The sequence below is a fragment of the Capricornis sumatraensis genome, chromosome 5 (genome assembly GCF_032405125.1).
Source record: "Capricornis sumatraensis isolate serow.1 chromosome 5, serow.2, whole genome shotgun sequence".
NCBI classification, from domain to species: Eukaryota; Metazoa; Chordata; class Mammalia; order Artiodactyla; family Bovidae; genus Capricornis; species Capricornis sumatraensis.
Window position 1 is genome coordinate 117,570,501 of NC_091073.1, and position 25,447 is coordinate 117,595,947.

The following is a 25,447-nucleotide window of genomic DNA, read 5'->3' on the forward strand; positions in this document are numbered from 1 at the left end:
TCCAAGAAAAAAAAAAAAAAGATTCCAATTTGTACAAGTATGAGAGAACAGAAACGTTTTATTAAAATAACAATAAGCAAACAATTCATCTGCATGCAGCAGCTGTTAGTTTCACAGGAAAAGGAGAGAACTGGTTATTCAGCAAACTGGTTGTTGTTGGTCAAAGATTTCCTACAGATACATCTGAATACACCAAGCACTATTCCCTTATCTGTTGAATATCTTTTGTGCCTTTTGGCATTTCAGGTAGTTGAGTTCTGAAAGATCTATTTGTCACAGAACTCTCTGTTCATAATGGTCAGTTGATAAGGAACAATTTGAGGCCTTCAGTAAAATTATAAGTGAACAAATTTCCACTCATCTAGAAAGATTTCTATCAGTATCTCCTTCTGTAAGCTTAACTAATGAAAAGAATCGATCTTTCTAATAAACTATAAGGGTAAGATGATCAGCACTGTCTAAAGACAAAATAAGTGAGAAAAAGCATAAGGGAAGATCACCTACCAATATGGAAAGAATCTAGAGGAGAAATCTTTTCCAGGGATAAAGATAGAAACCTCGGGATCATCTTCTTTGGTCTCCTGCATTCCCTGTCTTGGTGTCTCTGAGAAAGATTTCACAAATTAGGGCGCATCAATACTTTCTGCTTTGGAGTTTCACAAGTTGAGAATTTATCCCTTTCCTGGTAAATCAATCAAACATATATCAATTATCAATAGTGAACTTACTCTCCTTAGCCCTGAGAGTCTCAGAAAAAGGAGAATGCTCTGAGTTACGTGGGGCAGGACCACCCAAAAATATGCAGGAAATATAGACATATTTTCATGAAGTTTAATGCTTAAAGAGAGAGAAGACAAATGAAGCAACCTGTGACAAGGTATAGATGATTTCAAGTATCTTATTCTGACTCAAAACATCTTCTCTGGCTGTTTGCTGCCTTGAAATCCAGTAAGCTTCCCTTTCTGCCAATTGCCTTTCCATTTCCACCTTCCGCTTTTGCTGTTCTAGTTCATCCTTCAGCTTTCTGATTTCCTCTTCGAACTCCTGTTTTACCTGAGCTTTCACTCTCTCGAGCTCTTCTCTGTAATTTTCTTGTAACACTTGGGTTTCTTTCTGAATCTCCTCCTCGGTCTTCTGATACAGGCTATTCGTGTAGTATCTCCCCTTGCACTTGTCCACCACATCCTGAACCAGGGCCAGCAGCTGCTCCCTCTGGTCCTCCTGCTCGGCTCCTGTGGCCTTGTTGTTGAAAACACAGTAGTGATCTCTGAACTTGTGAATCAGCTCTTGGATGGCTCTAGGAGCATGCTTCAAGTAATCACGGAAATCCATGCCTTCTAAGTCATCTTTCCGGGTGAATAAGAGAATCATGTGTTCCCTAGCTCTCTCTCCAAACATCGTCAGGATCTTCTCTGTGGCTTTCTGGTCTTCCAGTGTGTAACGGCCCAGTGGGATGACCAGAAGCAGAGCATGAGGCCCCGGGGAGGTCAGCACCATGCAGCGGGTAATCTCCTTGACAGTCTCAGCATCTGAGACCTCTGTGTCAAAGAGGCCAGGTGTGTCCACGACGACAACCTCTCTCCCCTTCCAGGTGCTGCTTCCTTTCTTACAGTGCTTGGTGATGGATATAGCCGAAAAGATAGACGGAAACACTTTCTCTCCGAGGATGCTGTTTCCTGTTGCGCTTTTTCCTGCCCCAGTCTTACCCACTAAGACAAGTCTCAGCTGGGAATCTCCGGAGTTTGCAAGCCCTGGAACATAAGGAAACAGAAGACCCAGTGTTAGAATGAACTTCAAGTGTCTCCCCTGCAAGTCTCCCACCCACTGAATAAATATTCAACTCTGAATATTCATTGGAAGGACTGATGCTGTAGCTGAAGCTCCAATAGTTTGGCCACCTGATGCAAAGAGCCGACTCACTGGAAAAGATTCTGATGCTGGGAAAGGTTGAAGGCAAAAGGAGAAGGGGGTGGCAGAGGATAAAATGGTTAGACAGCATCACCAAATCAATGAATTTGAGCAAACTCCAGGAGAGAGTGGAGGACAGAGGAACCTGGCATGCTGCACTCCATGGGCATGACTTAGCAACTGAACAACAGTAACAACAGATATTTTTCAGGATCCCTTTCAGCTCTTACTCTGACCTTGTGGAAGCAGATAACACAAAATTGACTGTGCATATTCGACTTCCTAGGAAAGCTGAAAGTTAATATCAGAGCAGTAGAGCACAGCAATTGAAACCTGAATTTAAACATCAAATCATCTACCAGCTCTTTCTCTGCTTGTATTCAGCAAGTCTCTGCATATCTCTGCAATGTGTCTATAAAGTCAAAGTCCTCTGGATTTTTCAGGCATAGACCCAGGACCAGAGGGAAGGCAATTGACAATCACATGTGAAAGCCTGTTTTTCCGAGAAGGCAGACTTTGCCGGCTGGCCCTTGAACTTAAGGGTCTGATTCCTGCATGAGGAATCCTATGTTATATCTACTCATTTCTGCTTTGAGACAATGCCTACATTATACCATGCACAACATCATAGACACTGTTACCAACTCCAGGTTATTTTCAGAGCCATCACCATTCACCCAGGTCCTCATACTGGAAAGCTAGGAGTCGCCCTTGACTCCCCTCTTTCCCCCACTTTCCAGACCCAACCCATCAGCATGTTCTCTTGGCTCCAAATCTGTTCACCTGTCTCTGTTTTGAAGATCATCATTCCAGTCCAGATTTCATCACCACCCCTGCCTCAGCAGTCTCCTAACAGGTGCTTCCACTTCCACTTTGTCCCTTTCAGTCTATTCTGTGATGTGGGCTAACCTTGAAAAAATTTCAGTCGAAGAGAAGAGGGAACTTGCAGAAACCCCTCCTGTGATGTCCACAAAAATCTGTAGTTAATCTCCATCTCCCACACACTTTCTGATGAAGTGTTTGCTGCTCCCTGAATCCCTAAGGCAGAGTTTTCCCCATTTCAGAACCAGAACCCTGGGATAAAAGAAGTAAATTTCCCAATCCTGCAAACAGTGGATATGGGATGGCTAAGATTTATCTAAGACAAAATGTACATAAGAATTCAGAGTATTCTTAATAGCCTCACAATAGAAGCTCCAACCTAAGGAGATCCCAGGGCATTGGTTGGCCTTAGAGAGAGGGTGCAGGAAATTCATGGCCTGGCAGTGAAAAGGCACGAAGCCCAGTGCCAACACTGCAACCATTGGCCAATGCTGATAACAAATGGATGGCTACCTCTGAAGATGGCAGCCATAGCCACGAAGGAGTCCATCTCTGCACTTGTGCCTCTTGGGAGGGTGGATTCTCAGCTCCTCTCATCAGGATGCTGAGTCTGTTTCTCCAACCCTTCAGTATGACTGGGCCTTGTGACTTGCTTTGGGTCATAGAATCATGGAAACATGGTTAAGCAGGGAATCCAAAAGCACTGACACATTGTGCTTGGCCTTCTCTTTCTGGTTTTTGGAACCCAGGACTATCCTACTTGATGAGGGACACAAGGCCCTGTTATCCCTGTCTGCCTGGCCAACCCAGAGCTTGCTGACCACCAGACATGTCTGTGAGTCTACCCAAGATTATTGTGTTGCATCCTGAACCACCAGCCAAGCACCCACACATGAGTCAGTCTGGCTGAGATTAGCCAGGTTGGTCCAGACCCAAGCACAGCCCAAGTGACCCTCAAAATTAAGAGTCAAGAAAATTGTTGCTGTTTTAGGTTCCTAAATTGCAGGGTGATTTGCTGAACCAGCAAAAGCTCAAATGGTAGAATCTATTCCTAGGACAAAGGGGTAGAGGGAGGGTTATATGAGAAAGGGAGTGATCAGTCTGTTGAGTTTGTTGCTTAGAGTGAGGCCACTGGGAGCAAGGAAATTAGGGGCCTGAATGAGGCATTGATCACCCCCACATTCCTCCTTCCCAGTCCTCTCAGGCTGAAGAGAGGGGCAGAGAAACCACCTGGGAGTCCACAACCCCTGATCCACTGTGACCACCTGGCAGTAAGTAGCAAGTAAGAAACCTCATCAAGCCCGGGAGCAGTCAGGGTATTGGAACTCTCCTCCTGCTCGCTGTTAAGCTACATCACATCACAAGGAGGATGCAGAGAGGGTGGAGAGAATGAGGGAGCAGAGCAAATGAGGGGAAACTGAGAAATGTGGTTGAAGATGTTTTGCTCTTGTACATGTTGGCTGGATGACAGGGCAGGAGAGTCCCAGCCCTCCCCACCAAGCCTGGCTGCCCTCCCCAAGCAGCATCTCACCGTGGCTGCTCCTGGGTTCGCTGAGGTACTGGGCGGCCATTGTGGTTTGGATTCCTGAGAATAAAGAGACAGAACTATGTTATGTCAGGGACATGCAGAACAAACCAGAAACACCAACCTCCTGTAAGCAACACCTTCTCTTTCCTCATAAACTTGTTACTCGGTCTCTCCTCTATTTCTCAATACTTCTTAATTCTGCTCTCAGTCTCATTTTCAGACTGTCAAAATTCTTTACACAGATGTTAGTGCTTCAAGTGCTTCCTTGGCACTGGTTCTGGATGCCTTTCCCTCCTCTATTCAATTACTACTCTGAGTGCCATTTATATGTAGTCTGCAGCCTGGACCTTTCCCAGTGTTAAAATCTTTTCTATCCCAGTCAAATTCTCCATTTGGCAATTTTGTGGGCATCTCAAACCTATTTGGACAAAATGAAATCCTGACTTTCATCCCCAGCCTGGTTCGAATTTCAGTAAGTGGCATCACAAAATGGCTCATGAAGAACCTTGGGGTCATCTCTAAAACACTTCTTTCCTCACTTGCTTACAGTCCATCACCAAATCCTATAGATTTTAATTCCCCAAATGAAAAATTATCCACATCTCCCCATCTCCATGTGAATCCAATCCTATCATTTGATTGCAATGTAGTAGGCTCCCAAATGATACTGTATCTTCAATCCCTCCTCTACTCAATAGTTAGATGCCTTTTTAAAATTTATAATCAAAGGATAATTGCTTTACAGCATTGGGTTGGTTTCTACCAAACATCAACATGAATCAGTCATAGATTTACCATGTTCACTTCCACTTGAACATCCCTCCCACCTCCCTCCACATCCTGCCCCTCTAGGTTGTTACTGAGCCCCGTTTTCAGGTCCCTGAGTCATACAGCAAATTCCCATTGGCTACCTATTTTATATATGGTAATGTATATTTCCATGTTACTCTCTCTATACATAGTCAGATGCCTTTTTGATATTTGTTTTCTTTTTTTTCATTTAGATTTTCTAATGGATTGCTTTTGTTTTTTATTTTTCAAATAGTTGAAAGCCCTTGGAATGATCCCGAAGGCCTTGCACGATCAACTTCTCTCACAAAATGTTTTCATCATACTGGCCTCCTCAGTGTCCCCTGAATCCTCTAAGCTCCCCCCAGCTCCTAGATCTTTGAGGAGCACTTGCCCCTCCCCGGAGCACTCCCACCCCCACCCAATGGCCAACTGGTTTCTGTTCAGCCCTGAGGCTTCAATGTTTTGTTATTTCTGCAGAGGGGCCTCTCCACCCACATCATCAACCAACAAGACAGATTTGGTGTGGAGTTTGTTCTAACTACACCCAAGAATTTCTATAGAATACACACCATGATAGAATGTGGTTTGATTTTTTTTTACTGTCTCCTTGTAGACTGCTAGTTTGTGATGGTGAACTGTCTATGTCTTGTATACCCCCTTATTCCTGGGGAAAAAAGCACAGTATTGGACAAAGCATGGATCTCAAAAAATATTTGTTTAATAAATTAATTGATTTAAAAAATACCCCACTGTTTCTTGCCTCCTCTGTGACTGAGCTTTATATCTTACTTGCATCTGGCTGTGAAAAAACTTATTTTTTCCTTATTAAAAACACATTGCTCTTGAAACATGGCATTACATTTTAGATGTTTTATTTTCTCACTACCTTCTAAGGTTGGACAATGGAGAAAGCCATGTGAAGAATTCTTAGCAGAGCAGATTTTAACTAAAGCTAGCTGAAAATGCTATTTGCTAAAGATAAAGTCATCTGATAGGAATGCATCAAATACAAATCTGAAACACTTCCTTTTGAAAGTCGATTAGGAGTAAGAGTAGGAAACAGCTTCTTATAAACTGGGAACTGAAATCACCAAATTTTAAAGAATAGGTTTGTTCATAAAGCTGATGTTGGTTGTGGGCGTTAGGAGAAGGAGTAAGATACCAGAAATAGGAACACACAAGGTTTGGGTTATTTCTTAAAGTCTGCTGTCCAGTCTGTGGACTCTGCTTTCAGCATTCTTTAATGCTGTTCTGTTTATCCTAGTTCAGATACTAAACCAGAGGACTGACCTTGTCTACACACTGACCTTGTCTACACACTGACACTGGATGGCTGAATTCTCCTCCTGTTGTTTAAGGAACAGGCATCAGTTGGTCCCCTGCTTCTCCTGAATGGTAGACAGTAATATGGGTTGGTGTCTCCCTCCTCCTGTCTTCCAGAAGCTTCTCTTCCCCAACTCGGGGTGAGGCCCAGGAAGTTACTGTCCCTGAGGAGGCAGGTCCAAAGGGGCAGCTCTGAGCAGAGAGTTAACTGGGTAACAGACTCACTGGTCCTGCTCTGTGTGCTGGTTTTGCAACAGGGGAAGTGCTGAGCTGTGCCTCTTACATTTCCTCGAGCTCTTCTCACCACCAGCTTCCCACAGAATGAATTCTGTCTGCTTGGTCAATGCTAATCCTGAAAACTTCAAGTTTTCTTATAAATTCTATGAATGGTGAGAGGAATCATTTGTTTGTACAAGTATCCTCTGAACCATCACCATGGAAAGAGGCATCAGTTTGTAGGGCTCAGCCTTCAAAACAGATTACAGCCTAAAATCATCAAAAACAGCAAACAGAAACCCAATGAGAAATATATTCTGAAAGCAAGTTTGCAAGGAGGTTTAAGATATAGATCCAGGGGAGGAGTCCCCGTCCATCAAGTCACACATTTCCCTCCCTCCCTCTCACCCCCACAAACACACCTCTTCCCTTACCTAGAAAATCTGGGGCCTGCTCCCTTCTCTTACTTTGAAGACAAGCCTGAACCAGGAGGTGCTGCAAAGCTATTAAAAGGAGGAGGCAGGAGGAGACAGGAAGTGAGGGCGGAACCATCCAAACTCTTGCAAAAGACCTGCTGCCCCTGTGATCATCTAGGAGAGTTAGAACTCTTTGCAAAGATGAAACTGTTTTGTGTGGTTCCGTAAGGTTGCCCTGAGCCACATGGGTTATTGAGCTCATGAAATGTAAGAAGTGTAATTGAAGAACTGAATTTTGCATTTTATTCCAAATTGTTTAATTGAAAGTTACAGTTGAATGGCCACACCTGCCTAGTCACTACCATACTAGGCCATGCAGAGAGTACAAAAGGGAGGGAAACAAGATGGGTCATGCTGTCAAAGTTGAGAAAAAACTACTGGGTCAAAACCAGAGTGCTGATGCTCAGAGTCTGGCCAAGATGGCCAGGCAGGAAGACCCTGAGCGCAACTCCTCCTATGGGCATGCCAGAATTATAAGCATCTAGAAAATAACTATGATCTAAGAACTAGTAGAAAAGATTTTCCACAGCTAAAGGTAAAAAGAAGGAACCACAACAAGACACATAGGAGGGAGTAAGGTCAAGACCCACATCCCTAGGTAGGCGACTTGCAAATGGGAAGATAACCAGAACAACAGAGGTTTTCCCCAAGGAGCAAGGGATTGGGCCCCACTTCTGGCTCCCCAGAGAGGGGGGGTCCTGTAGAAGAAAGGTGAGCCACCAAAATATCTGACTTTGTTATGTCATTGCTAAGTTGTGTCTGGCTCTTTGTGACCCCATGGACTGTAGTCTGCCAGGCTCCTCTGTCCATGGGGTTCTCCAGGCAAGAATCCTGGAGTGGGTAACCATTCCCTGCTCTGGGGGATCTTCCTGACCCAGGGATCGAATGCACGTGTTCTGCATTGCAGGCAGATTCTTTACAACTGAGCCACCTGAGAAGCCCCAAAATATGCAACTTTGAAGGCTACAGGGCTTACACATGGGAGAGTGAGAAGGCATAGAAAGCAGAGAGCCCACTCTCAAAGGGCATGGACAAAATCTCTCATGCTCTGAGACCCAGTGCAGAAGCAGTGATATGACAGGAGCCTGAGGGAGGCCCACTTGCTGATCTTGGAGAGCCACCCAGAGAGGCAGGAGGCAACTGTATATATATATATATATATATATATATATATATATATATATGTTCATGGATTGGAAGAATCTATATTGTGAAAATGTCTGTCATGATACTGTCCTATACTATCCATTGTAATCTACAGACTCGATGTAATTTCTATCAAATAACCAACGGCATTTCTCACAGAATTACAACACAAAATTTTACTATTTGTATGGAACACAAATGACCCTGGATGCCGGGGGCCAGCGTGAGGACCTCCACCCATGGCAAAGGTCATGAGGAAGGAGGCTTGGCATACTCAAAGGTGTGATCAAGCCTCAGGAAACCCCCTGTTCCCGAGCATCTACCCCTAAAACCTGAGTCTATCTACTTTACTGTTTCATGCTCTCGCCTACATCTCTGACTTCATGGGGGGCTGTTCCCCACCGGTTCTCTCGGAGAAGGAGTTAACTTGCAGCTCCAAGTCAATAAAAATTCCTGGGCATAACAAGAGTGTTTCAGCTTACGGACTCTGAAGGTTATCTAGCCCACCTGTATAGGTTCGTCTGGCCGCATGTGATTGTTTACAGCCTCCCAACCTGAAAGGCACGAGATGTTTTAGACTTACTAAAGGCAAATTCTTTTGGGAAATTGTCAGTATAGTGGGTTGGTTAGGAATTATATTGGTGAAGGGTGTGGCCCTGGGTGTGACAAGGGTGTCTCAGGTCAAATCTCTCTGCTGACAGACTAGCTTGTGTGACAGGATTATCCATACTCCTGCCACATGATTGTTTACTACCTCTCAACCATAAACAGCACAGAGAGTTTGGAGTATTTTGAGAGTCTTAATTAGCATAGGGCTTTTCTCATTGTTGAGTCAATGATTGCCTCCAGGCCTCCATATCCTTAGGCACCTGGGAATATATTAATTAATGTATTTGGGATATAGAAAAGGAAATATGGTAGTTTTTAAGGTTAGCAATACTAGACTTTTTGAGTTAATGAATTTTCTCTTTTGTAATAGATCACTGTACTTTGTTATAAGTCACAGTGTCCTTGCTATATAAAAATGTAACTTTATCACTATCTTAAGACTAAATAGATCTTAAGGGGAACATTGGTAAAAGGATTTTCATTTGTTGGGGTGATGTTTGCTGCTAAATCTCCATATTCCCTGTCCTTATAATGAATATAACTAGCATATAGGAGAAATAAGCATTAACCTTTAAGATTAATCATGTTAACCTTAGGTTAAATAAATTTCTTTCTTGATTGTAACTCACTACACCCTCACCCTATAGGAATGCAACTTTATTTGGAGGGTGGTGCCTGGTTTAAGAAAAAACACCCTTGGAAGAAATAAGTTTTTTGGTTATCAGAAAGAAAGGATCATAAAATGTCAGCAGGTCTCATGGCCAGAAGATGATGTAAAACCCCTAAGACTTTTCTTATACATTTATGTGAAGCACCTGATTTTGATAAAGGTCAGGACTGCTGACCCCCGCGTGACTCTGTATTCATCCCTATGTGTAACAAAAGGTATATAAGCCAACCCAAAAATAAAGAAATCGGATCAGTTTCCGGAAAGACTGATTCCCTCATGTCGTTCTTTCCTGCTCCCTGTTTTTCTGGCTGAATTCCCATCTGGAGCGTGGGTGCTCACCATGTCTGCTTACTTGCCCCGGTTTTCAAGCCCACACAAGAAGGAGCCTGAGGAGGGGCACCTTCCGATATTCAAGTGGCACCGGTGGCCCAACATAGATGGTGCAAATTCCTTGTCTTGGAATTTTATTGGTATCCCATGTAAATCAAGTTATTCAGCCTCCTTTTCTCTATTATTTTCTGGCCAAATTCCCATCTGGTGCATGGGTACCCACCAAGCCTGCTAATTTTGCCTGGGCTTCTAAGATCGGACCATGGAGGCCTCAGTGCCTCCCCTCCTTCGGGAGAATGGGAAGACGCCTGTGGCCTACGTAGGTGGTGATTGATATTCCATGTAAATCAAGTTATTAAGCCTCTTTTTCTCTACTAATTTTCTAATCCCTCTCTATCTGTAATTAAATAAGTTATTTCCAAGGAAATAATTTCCAACTCCATCCCCACCTTCGAATCACCCTGGATCCAGCAGGGCTGGACCCTGGCACCTGGATAGCTAAAACAATCTTGCCAATAAAATGAACAACAAGAAAGAAGTGGACAAATTCTTAGAAAAGTACAATCTCCCAACAGTGAACCAGGAAAAAATCAAATATATGAATAGACCAATAATCAGTTCTATAGTCTCCCTATTGGGGAATCTAATGCAGTCTCCCACTTGACAGATGGGGATACTGGTAAAGAATCCACCTGCAATGCAAGAGACCCAGGTCGAGGAGATCCCCTGGAAAAGGAAATGGCTACCTACAGTATTCTGGCCTGGAGAATTCTATATAGTCCATGGGTTCACAAAGACTCGGACACAACCAAGTGACTTTCACTTTCACAATAACTAATCATGAAACTGAATGTGTTATTTAGACCAAGAAACAAAGTCCAGGACCAGATGGCTTCACAAGTGAATTCTACCAAACATTTATGAAAATGTTAACAGCTATCCTTCTCAAATGATTTTTAAAAACTGCAGAGGAAGAAATACTTCCAAACTCATTGTGTGAGGCCAGCATCACTCTGATATCAAAATCAGAAAAGATAACACACAAAAAGAAAAGTATAGGCCAATATCACTGATGAACATATATGCAAACGTCCTCAACAAAATATTGACAAATCGTGCTGGGCTTTCACTCTAGAGTCACCTTCTGCACCTCTCAGATGGTGCCTGCGTGCCACTCCCCTGCCCTGTCTGGCTGGGCCCTCCTCTTCCAGGGACCAGGCAATGGGTGGGCAAGGGGTTGATGGATTAAAGGAATGCTGGCCTGGAGGTGGGCTGCCTCCGCCCACACCACCTTATCCCCTCAGTCCCGCCAGGGTGGAAGATGCTCCTTGAAGGCAGGTTGTGTGTGGGTGGCCCAGAATCAAGCAGTTTGGAAAAGTCGCTTGACCCAGAAATCACAAAGAGCTATTCCAAAGTAGAAGGAATGCACTCAAACTAGCTTGGCCTGAAGGTATAAAGTGAGACGAGAGTCCTGCACCAGTTGCATTGAGAAATGTAGAGCTCCTGTGTGAATTCGCCAATCTGATTTCTTGCTCAGGGAGGCTGGAACATCTATCTCCAAAAATGTCTTTGAAAAATAAAAACCAAGATAACCTTTCATCTGAGGACTCCGTTTAAGGAAATAACCAATACAGGTCTCCAGGTAGGATCCCCCTGGAGCATGAAGAGGAATCACGTAAGAACTTTCAGCCATTTGAGACCAATGATCAATGCAGACCGTATCCTATGGTCCACTTGGAGCCTTAAGAGAAACTAGATACTAACTTCAGGCAATTTGCCACAAAAACCTACAGTTTCCAGTGCAATCCAACCAAACCCCAAAATATCATTTTTGGTTTCCTTCCTGTTTTGCAGTGGCTCCCAAAATGTAATCTGGAGGAAAACATTTTAGGAGATGTGATGTCTGTCTTGATTGTGGGCATCTTGTTGGTGCCCTAGCCCATTGCTTATTCTCTCTTGCCTGGCCAGGAACATATCGATGGTCTACACACAGCTTTTATTGTCGGCTTCATTTACTTCCTATTGGGGACCTCCATCACATCTCTGTGGGCATTTTGCAGTGTTGTGCCTTATGATCAGTCAGCTGTAGTTGACTGAGAACTGTACGGAGCTGTCTGTGATGCTGCCCATGTTGCTCCTTCTTTGGGAGTGGTTTCAGATGGGAGCACATTATTAAGCCAGACATCAGGCAAGATATGTAACACAAGTAACTATGACATTATAGTTGACAGTACGGTAACCTTTAAGGTTGGAGTGTATCAGGCAGCCATGGGCTCTATCAAGCAGGCTTTGTTTCAGTCTATCCTCAAATGCCTTGCTGAGGGGATTTGTCACCTGTGCCTCCTTCACAGCTGTTACATCTCAGGCCAAGTATCTCCCTGGACTCAGGCTCCGTTGGAGTAATGGCAGGGATTATTAATTATTGAAAGTGAAAGTGTTAGAAGCTGAGTCATGTCCAACTCTTTGTGACCCCATGGACTGTAGCCCACCAGGCTTCTCTGTCCATGAGACTTCTCCAGGCAAGAATATTGGAGTGGGTTGCCATGCCCACCTCCAGGGGATCTTCCTGACCCAGGGATACAGCCCATGTCTCTTAAGTCTCCTGCATTGGCAGGCACATTCTTTACCACTAGTGCCACCTGGAAAGCCAAATCTCTGGAGAGCCCTATGTAAATTTAAGAATCTGCCCAAGATGTGGGGCTTTCCTGGAAGCTCAGCTGGTAAAGGATCCACCTGTGATTCAGGAGACTCCTGTTTGATCCCTGGGTTGGGAAGATCCCCTGAAGAAGGGAATGGCTACCCACTCTAGTATCCTGGCCTAGAGAATTCCATGGACAATGTGGAGAATTAGCTGAATGGATACAGTTATCTCATTTGATACTGTGTTGTCCTCTGAACTGAGTACTGAAATAGGCCTGCTTATTGGGGTTGTTTTTTCTATGTTTTGGCTCATCCTCCATACTCAGAAGTAAAGAATTCATTGCTTGGCCCAACAAAAGAGCCTGAAATCTTTGAATCCATGTCTGCCTACAAGACCTATCAGGCTAAGTCAGCCATCAAGTTTGTCCACTTTGAATCCACTCCCTACTACATGAACAGAGAATATTTTAAATCTTCTTTATAAACCTCCCCCCCAATCCAGTCTTAGTAACTTCAGTTCAGTTCAGTCGCTCAGTCGTGTCCAACTCTTTGTGACCCCATGGACTGCAGCCCATCAGGCCTCCCTGTCCATCACCAAATCACAGAGCTTGCTGAAACTCATATCCATTGAGCCGGTGATGCCATCCAATCATTTCATAGGCAGCTCAGAAGAAGGTAGCAAAGAAAAAGATCAAAAGGGAAATAGCCGCTCTCACTGGAATCCAGGATGAAGCTTCAGTGCGACTTTCCCATGATTTCTTAGAGTTCCACACCATCGTGACTGACTGCTATGCAGCACAGCTTTTAGATCCAGCAGGGATCCACATGATGAAAGAAGTTCTCAGGGTTCATGAGGCCATTGGCATCCAGGTTATGCTGGCTAAGTGCAATCCCTCTGTGAGGGACTCCCTGACCCAGGGAGAGTACTGGAGAAATGAAGAGGAAAATCTCTTTTACAGTGTATGTGAAGAATGACTTTTGCAGAAGACTCTCAAAATTTGAAAGATATGTATGTTCCTAATGGTCTGAGCTTTTTCAGTGATTGAGAAAGTAGATGGAAGGAAGGAATACTGTCTAGCCAGTTGTTTAAAATTTCAGGTGTGTAGCATTTTGTACCTTGGACCTGGAAATTGTTCCCCCCCCGGAGATGTTGGCCTTTTGGCTGGACAGAACTGTTCCTTTGAAGCTGATGGCTGTCGTCGATACATAAATGCAGTAGAGCTTTTAATTAGGCAGAACCAAAAAAAGAAACTACCGAGGTTTTCAGCTTTCTCACATGTATGGAATTAAATGAATATCTGTTGAATTGAACTGTAGTTCAGTGCAGTGGCTCAGTCGTGTCCAACTTTTTGTGACCCCATGAATTGCAGCACGCCAGGCCTCCCTGTCCATCACCAACTCCCGGAGTTCATCACATGTCCATCGGGTCAGTGATGCCATCCAGCCATCTCATCCTCTGTCATCCCCTTTTCCTCCTGCCCCCAATCCCCCCCAGAATCAGAGTCTTTTCCAATAAGTCAACTCTTCTCATGAGGTGGCCAAAGTATTGGAGTTTTAGCTTTAGCATCATTCCTTCCAAAGAACACCCAGGACTGATCTCCTTTAGAATGGACTGGTTGGATCTCCTTGCAGTCCAAGGGACTCTCAAGAGTCTTCTCCAACTGTAGAGTAGCCCCCAAATTTAATGACAATCTTGTTTTAGGAGATAAGTGTTGGGACTCTTCCTTTCTCAGGAGGTAAAGGGGTAAAGATGGCATTTACATGAGAAGTCCTGGAGCCTGTTTGGCAAGGCTCCCTAGAGAGGGAGTAGAACAGAAGTAGGGAAAGAATACTGTGTCTGCTCCTGCAAGAGCATGTCAAGAGGCTTCCTGAGTGCAGGTTAGCAATTAGACAAGCTTGTGGTCACTTTGGGCTTCCCTAGTCCTTGTCTCTCTGCCCACCCCACCCCCACCTCCCCACCCCCAGATGGCACTCAGGTCTCTGACAATTCCTCTCAGGCAAAGTCTTACCAAGAGTCTAATGGCTGAGCAGGTTTACAAAATCCTACCAGCCAGCCCCACTTTATACAGAACACTCTTGATGATATATTTGATGCTTTTAGTCAGAATTTTGTTTAGGGTAAGTAGGTAAGAAAAGAACTCCTCAAAATCAGCCAGCACAATGAGAATCCTCCCTGTCTCTTCTGTGATCCCTATCTGTCCCTGTTTCTGAGGACTTCTTCACATTAAGCACCATATGCTTCCCATGGAATCTGTCCTAAACTGCTCTATCTGATGAGCAGTGAGTAACGAGTGAGTTGGCCAGGCAAAAGGAAAAATGGTGGCTGGGTAATTTTGTGTAGCCTTTACTTGTTTTTTTTTTTTTTTTCTTTTGGCTGCACTCGGACTTTGCTGCACCTGGGCTTTTCTCTAGTTGCAGAGATTGAGGCTAATCTCTAGTTGCAGAGAATGTGGGTTTCTCTTGCTAGGAAGTATGGCCTCTAGGGCATGTGGGCTTCAGTATTTGTGACACATGGGCTCTAGAGCGCAAGGTCAGTACTTGTGGCACACAGGCTTAGTTGCTCTGCAGTATGTGAGATCCTCCCAGACTAGGGATGGAACCTGTGTCTCTTGTATTGGCAGAAGGATTCTTTACCATGGAGCCACCAGGAAAGCCCATATGTAGCCTTTTAAATGAGCCTGAAGCAAATTGTTCAGGATAGATTGCAGAAAGGCATGATTGACAGCTTCTCTTAAGAATTTATTTATTTAGCAGTGAATTGTTTTTTCCTTCCCATGGTATTTTAGCAAGGGTCAACTGGAAATTGACAGTCTTTTGCATATTAAGAAGCTCCTGGTCATCTTTATTTACTCTGCAAGAAAAATTTATTGTAACCAATGGAAAAGAATGCATATAAGTGATAGTCTGGTTCCCAAAGAACATCAATAATTAATCTGTAGATATTTTTAGTGAAAATAGAGTGAAAACTTACTGTCATGCCCCCTATTGAGGTACAAAGAATACTGATGACAGTGACAGCTTTTAACTCTGTGAAACAAAGTGAAAATGAAAGTCACTCAGTCATGTCCAACTTTTTGCGACCCCATGGACTGTAGCCTGTGAGGCTCCTCTGTCCATGGAATTCTCCAGGCAAGAATACTAGAGTGGGTTGCCATGCCCTTCTCTAGGATGTCTTCCCAACCCAGGGATTGAACTCGGGTCTCCTGCATTGCAGGCTTTTTGGATCATCTGAAACTATTATGCAAGAGGATTTAGAAGCATCACATTCATACAACCCAGATTCTGTGGGTGAATTATTTATGATAGCTGATCACAGGTTGTGGCATAGCAATATTTCCTTTTCAAAAGCAAGTACATCCAACATTGAAAGCTTACAGTTCTGTATCTGGACTTTCATGGGTGAAGAAAATAGACAGATTTTCCAAAGCTAGGACTAGGAGACTAGTTTATGCGAAAATTAATAGCACACTATTTTAAACAAATGAGATAAAAATAGCAAAAATGCAACATCATTTTTAACCCACTCCTACATTCTAAAATGACTACTGCTTTTTCCAATAGTCATGTATGGATGTGAGAGTTGGACCATAAAGAAGGCTGAGTGCAAAAGAGTTGATGTTTTTAAACTTGGTGTTAGAGAAGACTCTCGAGAAATCGTGGACTGCAAGGAGATCAAACAAGTCAGTCCTAAAGGAAATCAATTCTGAATAGTCATGAGAAGGACTGATACTGAGGCTGAAGTTCCAGTACTTTGGCCACCTGATGCAAAGAACTAACTCATTGAGAAAGACCCTGATGCTGGGAAAGATTGAAAGCAGGAGGAGAAGGGGAAGAGGATGAGATGGTTGGATGGCATCACCAACTCGATGGACATGAGTTTGAACAAACTTCAGGAGTTGGTGATTGACAGGGAAGCCTGGCATGCTGCAGTCCATAAGGTTGGAAAGGGTCAGACACCACTTAGTGACTGAAAAACAACAACATTCTAAAATGGTAAAATATTTATGAAAAGCAAAACTGATGAGAAGAGCAGCTATTAAAGGGAGAGATTTAAATTTTTTTTTATATTTTGTGTTGGAGTATAGCTGATTAAGGAGCTATACTTAAAATATCATTTTTCCCTTTAAATATCATTTTATACTTTAAAATATCATTTTTGTTGGCTCCATAAATTGCAAGTGTTGCTTTTCTTTGGGGAGAGCTCTGTCCATCATGAAAAATGCCTTTCTGTTATTAAAACAAAGCAGTTTATCATGAGCTAGATTTCTGTTTTGAGGTGATTGACATTATGATTACATGTCATAGGGTCCTGAGTGTTGACATCCTTTTAGAACTTAAGTCTAGAAATTCAGAAATGTTAGCTGCTGTTTGTATTTGTCTTTTGTTTATTGTTTGCAGCCAATATTTGCTCTTTCTCTTCAGTCTTATGAATAATAAAATTTAAAAAATTAGCAAACCAAATCAACAGTGTCAGACTTTATTTTCGGGGGCTCCAAAATCACTGTAGATGGTGATTGCAGCCATGAGATTAAAAGACGCTTACTCCTTGGAAGAAAAGTTATGACCAACCTAGATAGCATATTCAAAAGAGAGACATTACTTTGCTGATTAACGTCCGTCTAGTCAAGGCTATGGTTTTTCCAGTAGTCATGTGTGGATGTGAGAGTTGGACTGTGCAGAAAGCTGAGTGCCAAAAAATCGATGCCTTTGAACTGTGGTGTTGGAGAAGACTCTTGAGAGTCCCTTGGATTGCAAGGAGATCCAACCAGTCCATTCTAAAGGAGATCAGCCCTGGGATTTCTTTGGAAGGAATGATGCTAAAGCTGAAACTCCAGTACTTTGGCCACCTCGTGCAAAGAGTTGACTCATTGGAAAAGACTTTGATGCTAGGAGGGATTGGGGCAGGAAAAGAAGGGGACGACAGAGGATGAGATGGCTGGATGGCATCACTGACTCGATGGGCGTGAGTCTGGGTGAACTCCGGGAGTTGGTGATGGACAGGGAGGCCTGGTGTGCTGCAATTCATGGGGTCACAAAGAGTCGGACATGACTGAACGACTGAACTGAACTAACTGAAAAGGGTCATATATCAGGATCAAGTGGGATTTATCCTAGGGATATGAGGATTTTTCGATTTCTGCAAACCAATCAGTGTGACATACCATGTTAATAAATTGAAGAATAAAAAAACATGTAATTATCTCAATAGATGTAGAAAAAGTTTGATAAAATGCAGTATCCATTTATAATAAAAACTCTCCAGGAAGTGGACATAAAGGGAACATCAGTTCAGTTCAGTTCAGCCACTCAATCGTGTCCTAATCTTTGGGACCCCATGACCTCAGCACGCCAGACCTCCCTGCCCAGCGCCAACTCCTGGAGTCCATCCAAACCCATGTCCATTGAGTCGGTGATGCCATCCAACCATCTCATCCTCTGTCATCCCCTTCTCCTCCCACCTTCAATCTTTCCCAGCATCAGGGTCTTTTCAAATGAGTCAATTCTTTGCATCAGGTGGCCAAAGTATTGGAGTTTCAGCTTCAACATCAATCCTTCCAATGAATATTCAGGACTGATTTCCTTTAGGATGGACTGGTTGGATCTCCTTGCAGTCCAAGGGACTCTCAAGAGCTTCTCCAACACCACAGTTCAAAAGCATCAATTCAATGGGCCTCAGCTTTCTTTATAGTCCAACTCTCACATCCATACATGACCACTGACAAAACCATAACCTTGACTAGATGGACCTTTGTTGACAAAGTAATGTCTACCTCAACACAATAAAGGCCATATATGAAAAACCCATGGGCTTTCCTGGTGGCTCAGTGGGAAAGAAGTCACCTGCCAATGCAAGAGATATGGGTTCAATCTCTGGGTGGGAAAGATCCCTTGGAGAAGGGAATGGCTACCCACTCCAGGTGTTCTTGCCTGGGAAGTCCCACGGACAGAAGAGCCTGGCAGCTACAGTCCACAGGATCCCAAAAGAGTTAGATATGACTTAGTGACTAAATGACAACCATGACAAACCCATGGCAAGCATCATAGTCAACAGTGAAAAGCTGAAAGCACTCAGTCTAGGATCAGGAGCAAGTTGATAATGCCCACTCTTGCCACTTTGACTGAATATAGTTTTGGAAGTCCTAGCCACAGTAATCAGAAAAGAAAAAGAAATAAAAGAAATCCCACAAGAAAGGGAGAAGTAAAAGTGTCACTGTTTGTAAATGACATGATGCTACATATAGGAAATACTAAAGAAAACTACTAGAGCTCATCAGGGAGGTCAGTGAAGTGCAGGACACAAAATTAATACAGAGAAGTTTGTTGCATTTATACACTAACAAACTATCAAAAAGAGAAATTAAGGAAACAATCCCATTTATCTTTTCATAAAAGAAAGAAATACCTAGGGGTAAGCCTACCTAAAGGAGATGAAAGACCTGGACTCCAAAAACTATACCACACTGATGAAAGAAATTGAAGACAACACAAACAGATAGAAAGATATATCACGTTCTTGAATTGGAAGGATTAATACTGATAAAATGACCATACTACCCAAGGTGATTTACAGATTCAGTGCAATCCCTATCAAATTACCAATGGCATTTTTTAAGAACTAGAATAAATAATTTTTAAATTTTGTAGGGAAACACAAAAGATTTTGAGAAAGAAGAACAAAGTGGGAAGAATTATGCTCTCTGTAATCAAAACAATATCAACAGTAATCAAGACAGTATCGTATTGGAGCAAAAAGAGACACAAAGATTAATGAAATGACCCAAATCAGCCAAAATATTTTACGAAGCCTTCTAATTCCTTGGAGGTTTCACATTCCTTATCACCCCAATTCTCCGGTAAAGTTGAGAGAGCCAAGCGAGTCATAAATGAAACTCTGACCAAATTAACAATTAAACTTCATCAAGATTGGACTAAACTCCTCCCTTTAGCCCTCTTAAAGGTCCTGGCATTACCAAAAAACTCTCTAAATATCAGTCCATTCGAAGCCATGTATTGGTGGCCGATAGTACCTTTAGGACCCTCCCCTCCCAGGACGGTCCCAAACTGCTATCCCATCTTCCTTTTCCCTTACTTGCCCATATACGAGATGCCCTTTGGCAACATATGGATAACCTCGACCACTCTCCAATCTTCCATCCGTATCCCTCCAAATAGGAGACAAAGTCTCTATGACAGTTCAGTCCCACTCAGATCTAACTGCTAAATGGCAAGGACCCTACACTGTAATTCTGCTAACCCCTACCACTGCAAAATTAAAAGAAATCACCCCTTGGGTGCACATCACTCAGCTAAAAAAGGTTATGCAGCCCAATGATGAGAATGCTTACCAGATTAATACTTATCCAGTTTCTTACATAGACCCTACAACTCTAAAGATCTCATGGCTTCCACGGGCCCCAATTGGCGACAGATGAGCCTGTCGGTTTAACCATCACAATTATTTCTGGAACAACTCCCGGCAGATGTCTGGGTCTCGAGTCCTCAAGGATCCACATTTGACCATGTTGAAGATTACATCTTCATCCTGTGGCTGCAGGGAACCGTTTATAACTTTTACTCTTTTGAAATCCAATTTTTCTCCATAGTTAGTTCAGCTCAGTTAAGCTTTTTCACTCTCCTCGTTCACTTTCATCAAGAGGCTCTTTTGTTTTTCTTCATTTTCTGCCATAAGGGTGGTGTCATCTGCATATCTGAGGTTATTGATGTTTCTCTCAGCAATCTTGATTCCAGCTTGTGCTTCTTCCAGCCCAGCATTTCTCGTGATGTACTCTGCATAGAAGTTAAATAAGCAGGGTGAAAATATACATCCTTGACATACTCCTTTTCCTATTTGGAACCAGCCCGTTGTTCCATGTCCAGTTCTAACTGTTGCTTCCTGACCTGCATACAGGTTTCTCAAGAGGCTGGTCAGGTGGTCTGGTATTCCCATCTCTTTCAAAATTTTCCACAGTTTATTGTGACCCACACAGTCAAAGGCTTTGGCATAGTCAAGAAAGCAGAAATAGATGTTTTTTTGGAACTCTCTTGCTTTTTCCATGATCCAGCAGATGTTGGCAATTTGATCTCTGCTTCCTCTGCCTTTTGTAAAACCACCTTGAACATCTGGAAGTTCACGTATTGCTGAGGCCTGGCTTGGAGAATTTTGAGCGTTACTTTGCTAGGGAGTGAGGGGAGTGCCATTGTGCATCATAGTCTATCTTACATTCACTTACCCAAATGCTGGTTAGCATCTTCTTATCTTTTTCCTTTCCTCTGCCCCAAGAACTCTTTCAAAACCCTGACCACAACTATCTACTCCAGATCCTTAATGTAACCCATACTCTCAATGCTGCTAACCCACGATTGGCTAAAGACTGCTGGATATGTCTATCCATAACTCCTCTGGGAGATTCAGCCCTCCCCATATCCATCCTCGACTGGACCACTGGTAACATATCCTTACAATACTCATATCGTGGGGAGCCTTTATTCGTCTCATATCTTAAACATCTTCACACGAGTGATCAAATCTGGAATTTGGACAATCTCTTAGAATCTTTATTCACTGACCTTCCCTCCTACAATAGAAAACCTTCAGTATGAGGCCCTATCACCTAGAAAGTAAGACTATTACAACCAGCTCCTTTTTGCATATTTAGACATTCCCAAAACAGTTCATATGACCAATCCCTGGGCATAATCCCTAAACCCATGTGTAACCATACCTTCACTTTACTCTTTGCCACTGGAAAGGCTATATATATTTCTGGTCCTACAGGACAATCTTTAAGCTTTATAGGACGATTTCCCTAAGCATAGTCCTCCACTTCTCCCATCGTTGGGGCCACCTTAGCAGGGGCCCTGACCATTCTTGAACGAAAGATCAAACCCCCTCCCCGTCGACTCCTCTTCGCCATCGACTTCAGCTGTTGTGTTGAGATACCTGGCCTGTTTTTCTTTTGTGTGGCATCTACATACCTCTGTTTACCTACTGATTGGACTGGAACCTGCACCCTGATATATTCCAGTCCTAACATTTTTATAGCCCCCAATGATCAACCCCTACCTATTCCTTTCATTCGCAAGCAAATGAAATGAGCCATTCATTTCATTTCCCTCTTAGTGGGACTAGGAATAGCGGCTGGAATTGGAACAGGAACTGCCGGCCTAACCACCTCCATCCAAAACTACCAGGCACTATCTAAAGACCTATCAGAAAACCTTCAGGAAATATCCCAAGGTCTAATAACTATTCAAAATCAACTCAATTCCTTGGCATCTCTAGTGTTACAAAATAGAAGGGGATTAGATCTACTAACTGTAGAAAAGGAGGGAGGGGTTGTGCCTTTTTCTGGATGAATCCTGCTGCTTCTATGCCAACCAGTTGGGTGTTGTCCAGGAAGCTGCAAAAAAAACCTTATAGATAGAGCCTATCAAATCGGTCAGAGATCAAGCAACTCCTGGCAGTCATGGTTGACAGATTGGAATGGATGTCTTGGGTTTTGCACCTTCTTGGACCATTCATATTCATTATCCTCCTATTCACCTTTGGATGGACCTTGTTTGTTTAATCTTTTCCAGGGATTCCTCCAGGACTGAATTTGAGCCATTTCTCGACATCAAGTCAACACTGTTCTTCTGCTCGAGACCCTGGCAGCTAGGATAGAAAATCAACATTATGGGCCTTAGACTTCCTTCCTCCCAGACCACAAGCCCCCGCCCCTCATTTACCAGCACGAAGAAGCCCAAAACATTGACAACGCCCATCTCTCTTTCTCTTTCTATATATTCCTTAGGGTCTGGAATGAAGGAAAGCTACCTGGCTCAAAATAGCCTGGAGTTAAAACTCCCCTCTAGGTCCTCCCCACCATTTTATACAGAATAAAGAACTTTCTACCTGAAGAAAGGAATGAACATGAAGATTGGTTACATTCAGCTCCCAGTCAATCCCAGTCTCTGGCCTGTCTCTGGAATTCCTTGTCCCAGTGGTTTAAAGTTAACTAATCAAACAGACCCCCTCAAAACAATGTATCTCTGCATACGTATGTTTTCCATATACACCGCTCTCTTCTTGACTTAGTGCACCAGTTCCCTGGTCTGACTGCTGCCCCTTTTTGCCTTATTAAAAGTGATCTGTTTCTGTAGAGTATCGGTCTTGTTCTTTCTCCAAACCTTGCCTTATCTAGTTCTTTTACCTTACAATGACTACATCAAAAAGCCAAGAAATAACAAGTGTTGTGAGGATGAGGAGAAAGGGAAACCTCATGCACTGTTGATAGTATTAGGTAGTTAGAATAGAAACAAGAGTCCAAAATGGCAGTAGCTAAAAGACAAGGAAGGGAAAAGCCCACAAAAATAGAACAAAGGAAGTTCCGAGGACCTGAGTGAGGACCACAGGTAGAAAAAACAGCAGTCTTGGCTAGCCCAATTTACATAAGGCAGGCCCAGGGGCAGGAAAAAAACATATAAAAAGAGGAGCCAAAGGAGGAGCCAAAGGGCTGGCTCTCTCTCTCTCTCTCTCTCTCTCTCTCTCTCTCTCCTGAGCTCTGGTTCACGTCCTTGGGTCGGCATGCCCTCACGCTTGGAGGATGGATTCTCCTGCTATTTTCTAAATAAAATAGAGCTGTAACACGGAGCTGTAACACTGATATATCTAAGAGCTACAACATGGTCTGTTCGAGACCTGAGAGCTATAACGTGGTCTGTCCAAGATCCGAGAGCTGTGACACGCTGAGGGCTTTAATGTCAGTCACTTCAAATCTTTGTTGTGATGAGACAAAACTGAGGAGCATACACTCACCTGACATCTATGGTGCCATGACTCAGATTTAACCTGGCTGAAAGAACCTCCATGCGGCCCCTGCAAGGTGGAGGCCAACTACAGCAGGAGCCCAAATCAGTGAAATCTCCCACAGTAGAAGCAGAGCATGAAGAAACCTCAGCTCAAGGGAACTGACAAGAGGCCCATCGTGCTGGAAACTGGGACAGCGAAAAATGAACTCAGCAGAAAGCTCACACAGCTCAGTCTCAGATTCCAGAAGACCTCCGGTTAAGGTAGGAAGATCTCGCTCCTATGGCTGGAGGGACATATGCCTAACGAAATCTCAATTCTTTTACAATCTCTCATTTCTTGTTTCCTCGAACCCCCCACGAACAGATGGGCAGCAGTGGGCAAAATTAAGGGACTCTCGAGAGGCTACTCTTTGGTATGTCCCAAAGGCACTATCTGCTGAGGCCCAGTAGCTGTTACCCAAGTCAGTGGGGGGTTCTTCTGTCCTTACTCTTCTTTGTGCCAAGGATCAGGCCAATGAAAACTGTGAGCACTGGTCAGATATTTAGAAGATTTTCTGGCAGGCTATGAAAGGGATCCCTTGGCATGTTTTTCCCACTGCTTTTTCCTCCTGTCCTTCAGCTCTCTCCTGGGACTCAAGCCAGGCCAAAACCCAGGATGCCTGGCTTCAGGACCTAATGAAGCTCAGGCTCTGATGTCTCATTGCAAAAATTCAGTGAGAGACAAAGCGATAAGTAAGAGGTGAATTTGTTAGGATTCAGAGAGAAGCACACTCTTCAGGGTGTGGGCCATTGCTGAGGAGAAGGGCTCAGGCCATGGAATGCTGGCTGTCTAGGTTTTGCTAGCCAAAATGAATTCATATGCTGATGAGGGGGAGGATCATCCCAACCACGGGGGAATCACTCACTCCTCCATCTTTTGACAGTGCCTTAGAGCTGTCCTGCCACCTCTGAGTGTGTCTTTTGGCTTAAAGATTGGGGATTAAGGTTTACTTGAATTTGACTTGTCATCTTGGACACAACTGATTTCAATCAATGTACGTTATGCCCTTGTGCTATGTGATTCTTTCAAAGGTTGTGCCCTGCCCCCTTCCCTCCTGTTTCATGCTCTTTTCCTGAGCCCCGTCCAGGGCCACAATGTCACCTCTACAATCTTCTGGAGGGACAACCAGAAAATAGCTGGCCCTTGGGAGGGAAATACTGTATAATATCCAGTCCATCTAGATATTCAGGCCTTCATCTTCCATGTTTCCTACAACGTGTGCAACATCAGCATCTCTCAGTGAACCCCATAGAGTGGGAGACAGGCACACAATACCTGCTAGAAGTCCATCAGTTGGCATCCCTTCAAAGGCAATTGGACTTCCAGGGATAATGTTTGCCACTTTGGGAGTTAGCCCTGCAGGCTGTTTGGGCTCAAACCCTTACCACCCTTCTCCTAAAGTTACAAACATACCCCTGGATCAAATCTCCACTCCAGTTTTATGGAACATTTGGTCTGTTGCCTCTTGACAAATTTGTTCTTAAGCCATTACTAACTCCTACAATCAGGACCCTGTCCCCGTGTAGGCAATGTTGCTCCACCCAGCCTATTATTAAAATACCTTAATGTCCCTAACAGGGCCAGATAGCCCACTCCTTTGTCACTATTTCTGTTATTACCTAAAGTGGGTCTATGACAATGAAATGTTTACCTGTGGAGACACCCTGCTCTTAAAGAGGATTAGGGGAAGAAATCAATGACTTAAATCCCTTAGAACAGTAAGAGGACAAGGCTTGTGACTGTTTCACTGTTTCCCAGTCTCAGGGCACAGGCTTGGATTGCTTTACATCATGATATCTATTCCCATCTGCGGTGAACAAACTGGCAATGAGTTAAAATTACAACCCCTTAATCCTACCCAGCACTGGTCACACTGGAGACCTTGGAGACACCCAACTCCAGTCTGGGGGTCCCAGGAGATCAACCTGCTTTGATCTGACTAGGGATCTGGTCCTCAAAAGGTTGTCACTCCTCAACCTACTAGGAGATCTGCCAGTCCAGTGGTCCCAGGAGGTCATCAGGCCTCGACCTACCCAAAGACCCAATTCTTGGGAGGCTGTCACATCTTGACCTGCCCGGGGATTCGATCTCCAGGAGGCTGTCACGCCTTGGCCTGCCTGGGGATCTGCACCTTGACTCAGGGATGCCTGTCTCTC

The 25,447-nt window shown here is 43.7% G+C and overlaps 1 protein-coding gene and 2 pseudogenes across 1 annotated transcript; 2 read left to right on the forward strand and 1 right to left on the reverse strand.

Annotated features, from left to right (window-relative positions):
* Window positions 1-831: 831 nt before the first annotated feature.
* On the reverse strand, window positions 832-7,041 carry LOC138079782 (GTPase IMAP family member 4-like). The gene is made up of 3 exons (XM_068972459.1): window positions 7,024-7,041; window positions 4,262-4,315; window positions 832-1,751 (listed from the first exon to the last, which is right to left on the reverse strand). The coding sequence occupies exons 2-3, from the start codon at window positions 4,299-4,301 to the stop codon at window positions 832-834; spliced, it is 960 nt and encodes a 319-aa protein (XP_068828560.1). The 5' UTR covers window positions 4,302-4,315; window positions 7,024-7,041.
* Window positions 7,042-11,383: 4,342 nt separating this feature from the next.
* LOC138079783 (sulfate transporter pseudogene) lies at window positions 11,384-12,239 on the forward strand (annotated as a pseudogene).
* Window positions 12,240-12,657: 418 nt separating this feature from the next.
* Window positions 12,658-13,506, forward strand: LOC138079784 (sulfate transporter-like; annotated as a pseudogene).
* The last annotated feature ends 11,941 nt before the right edge of the window (window positions 13,507-25,447 follow it).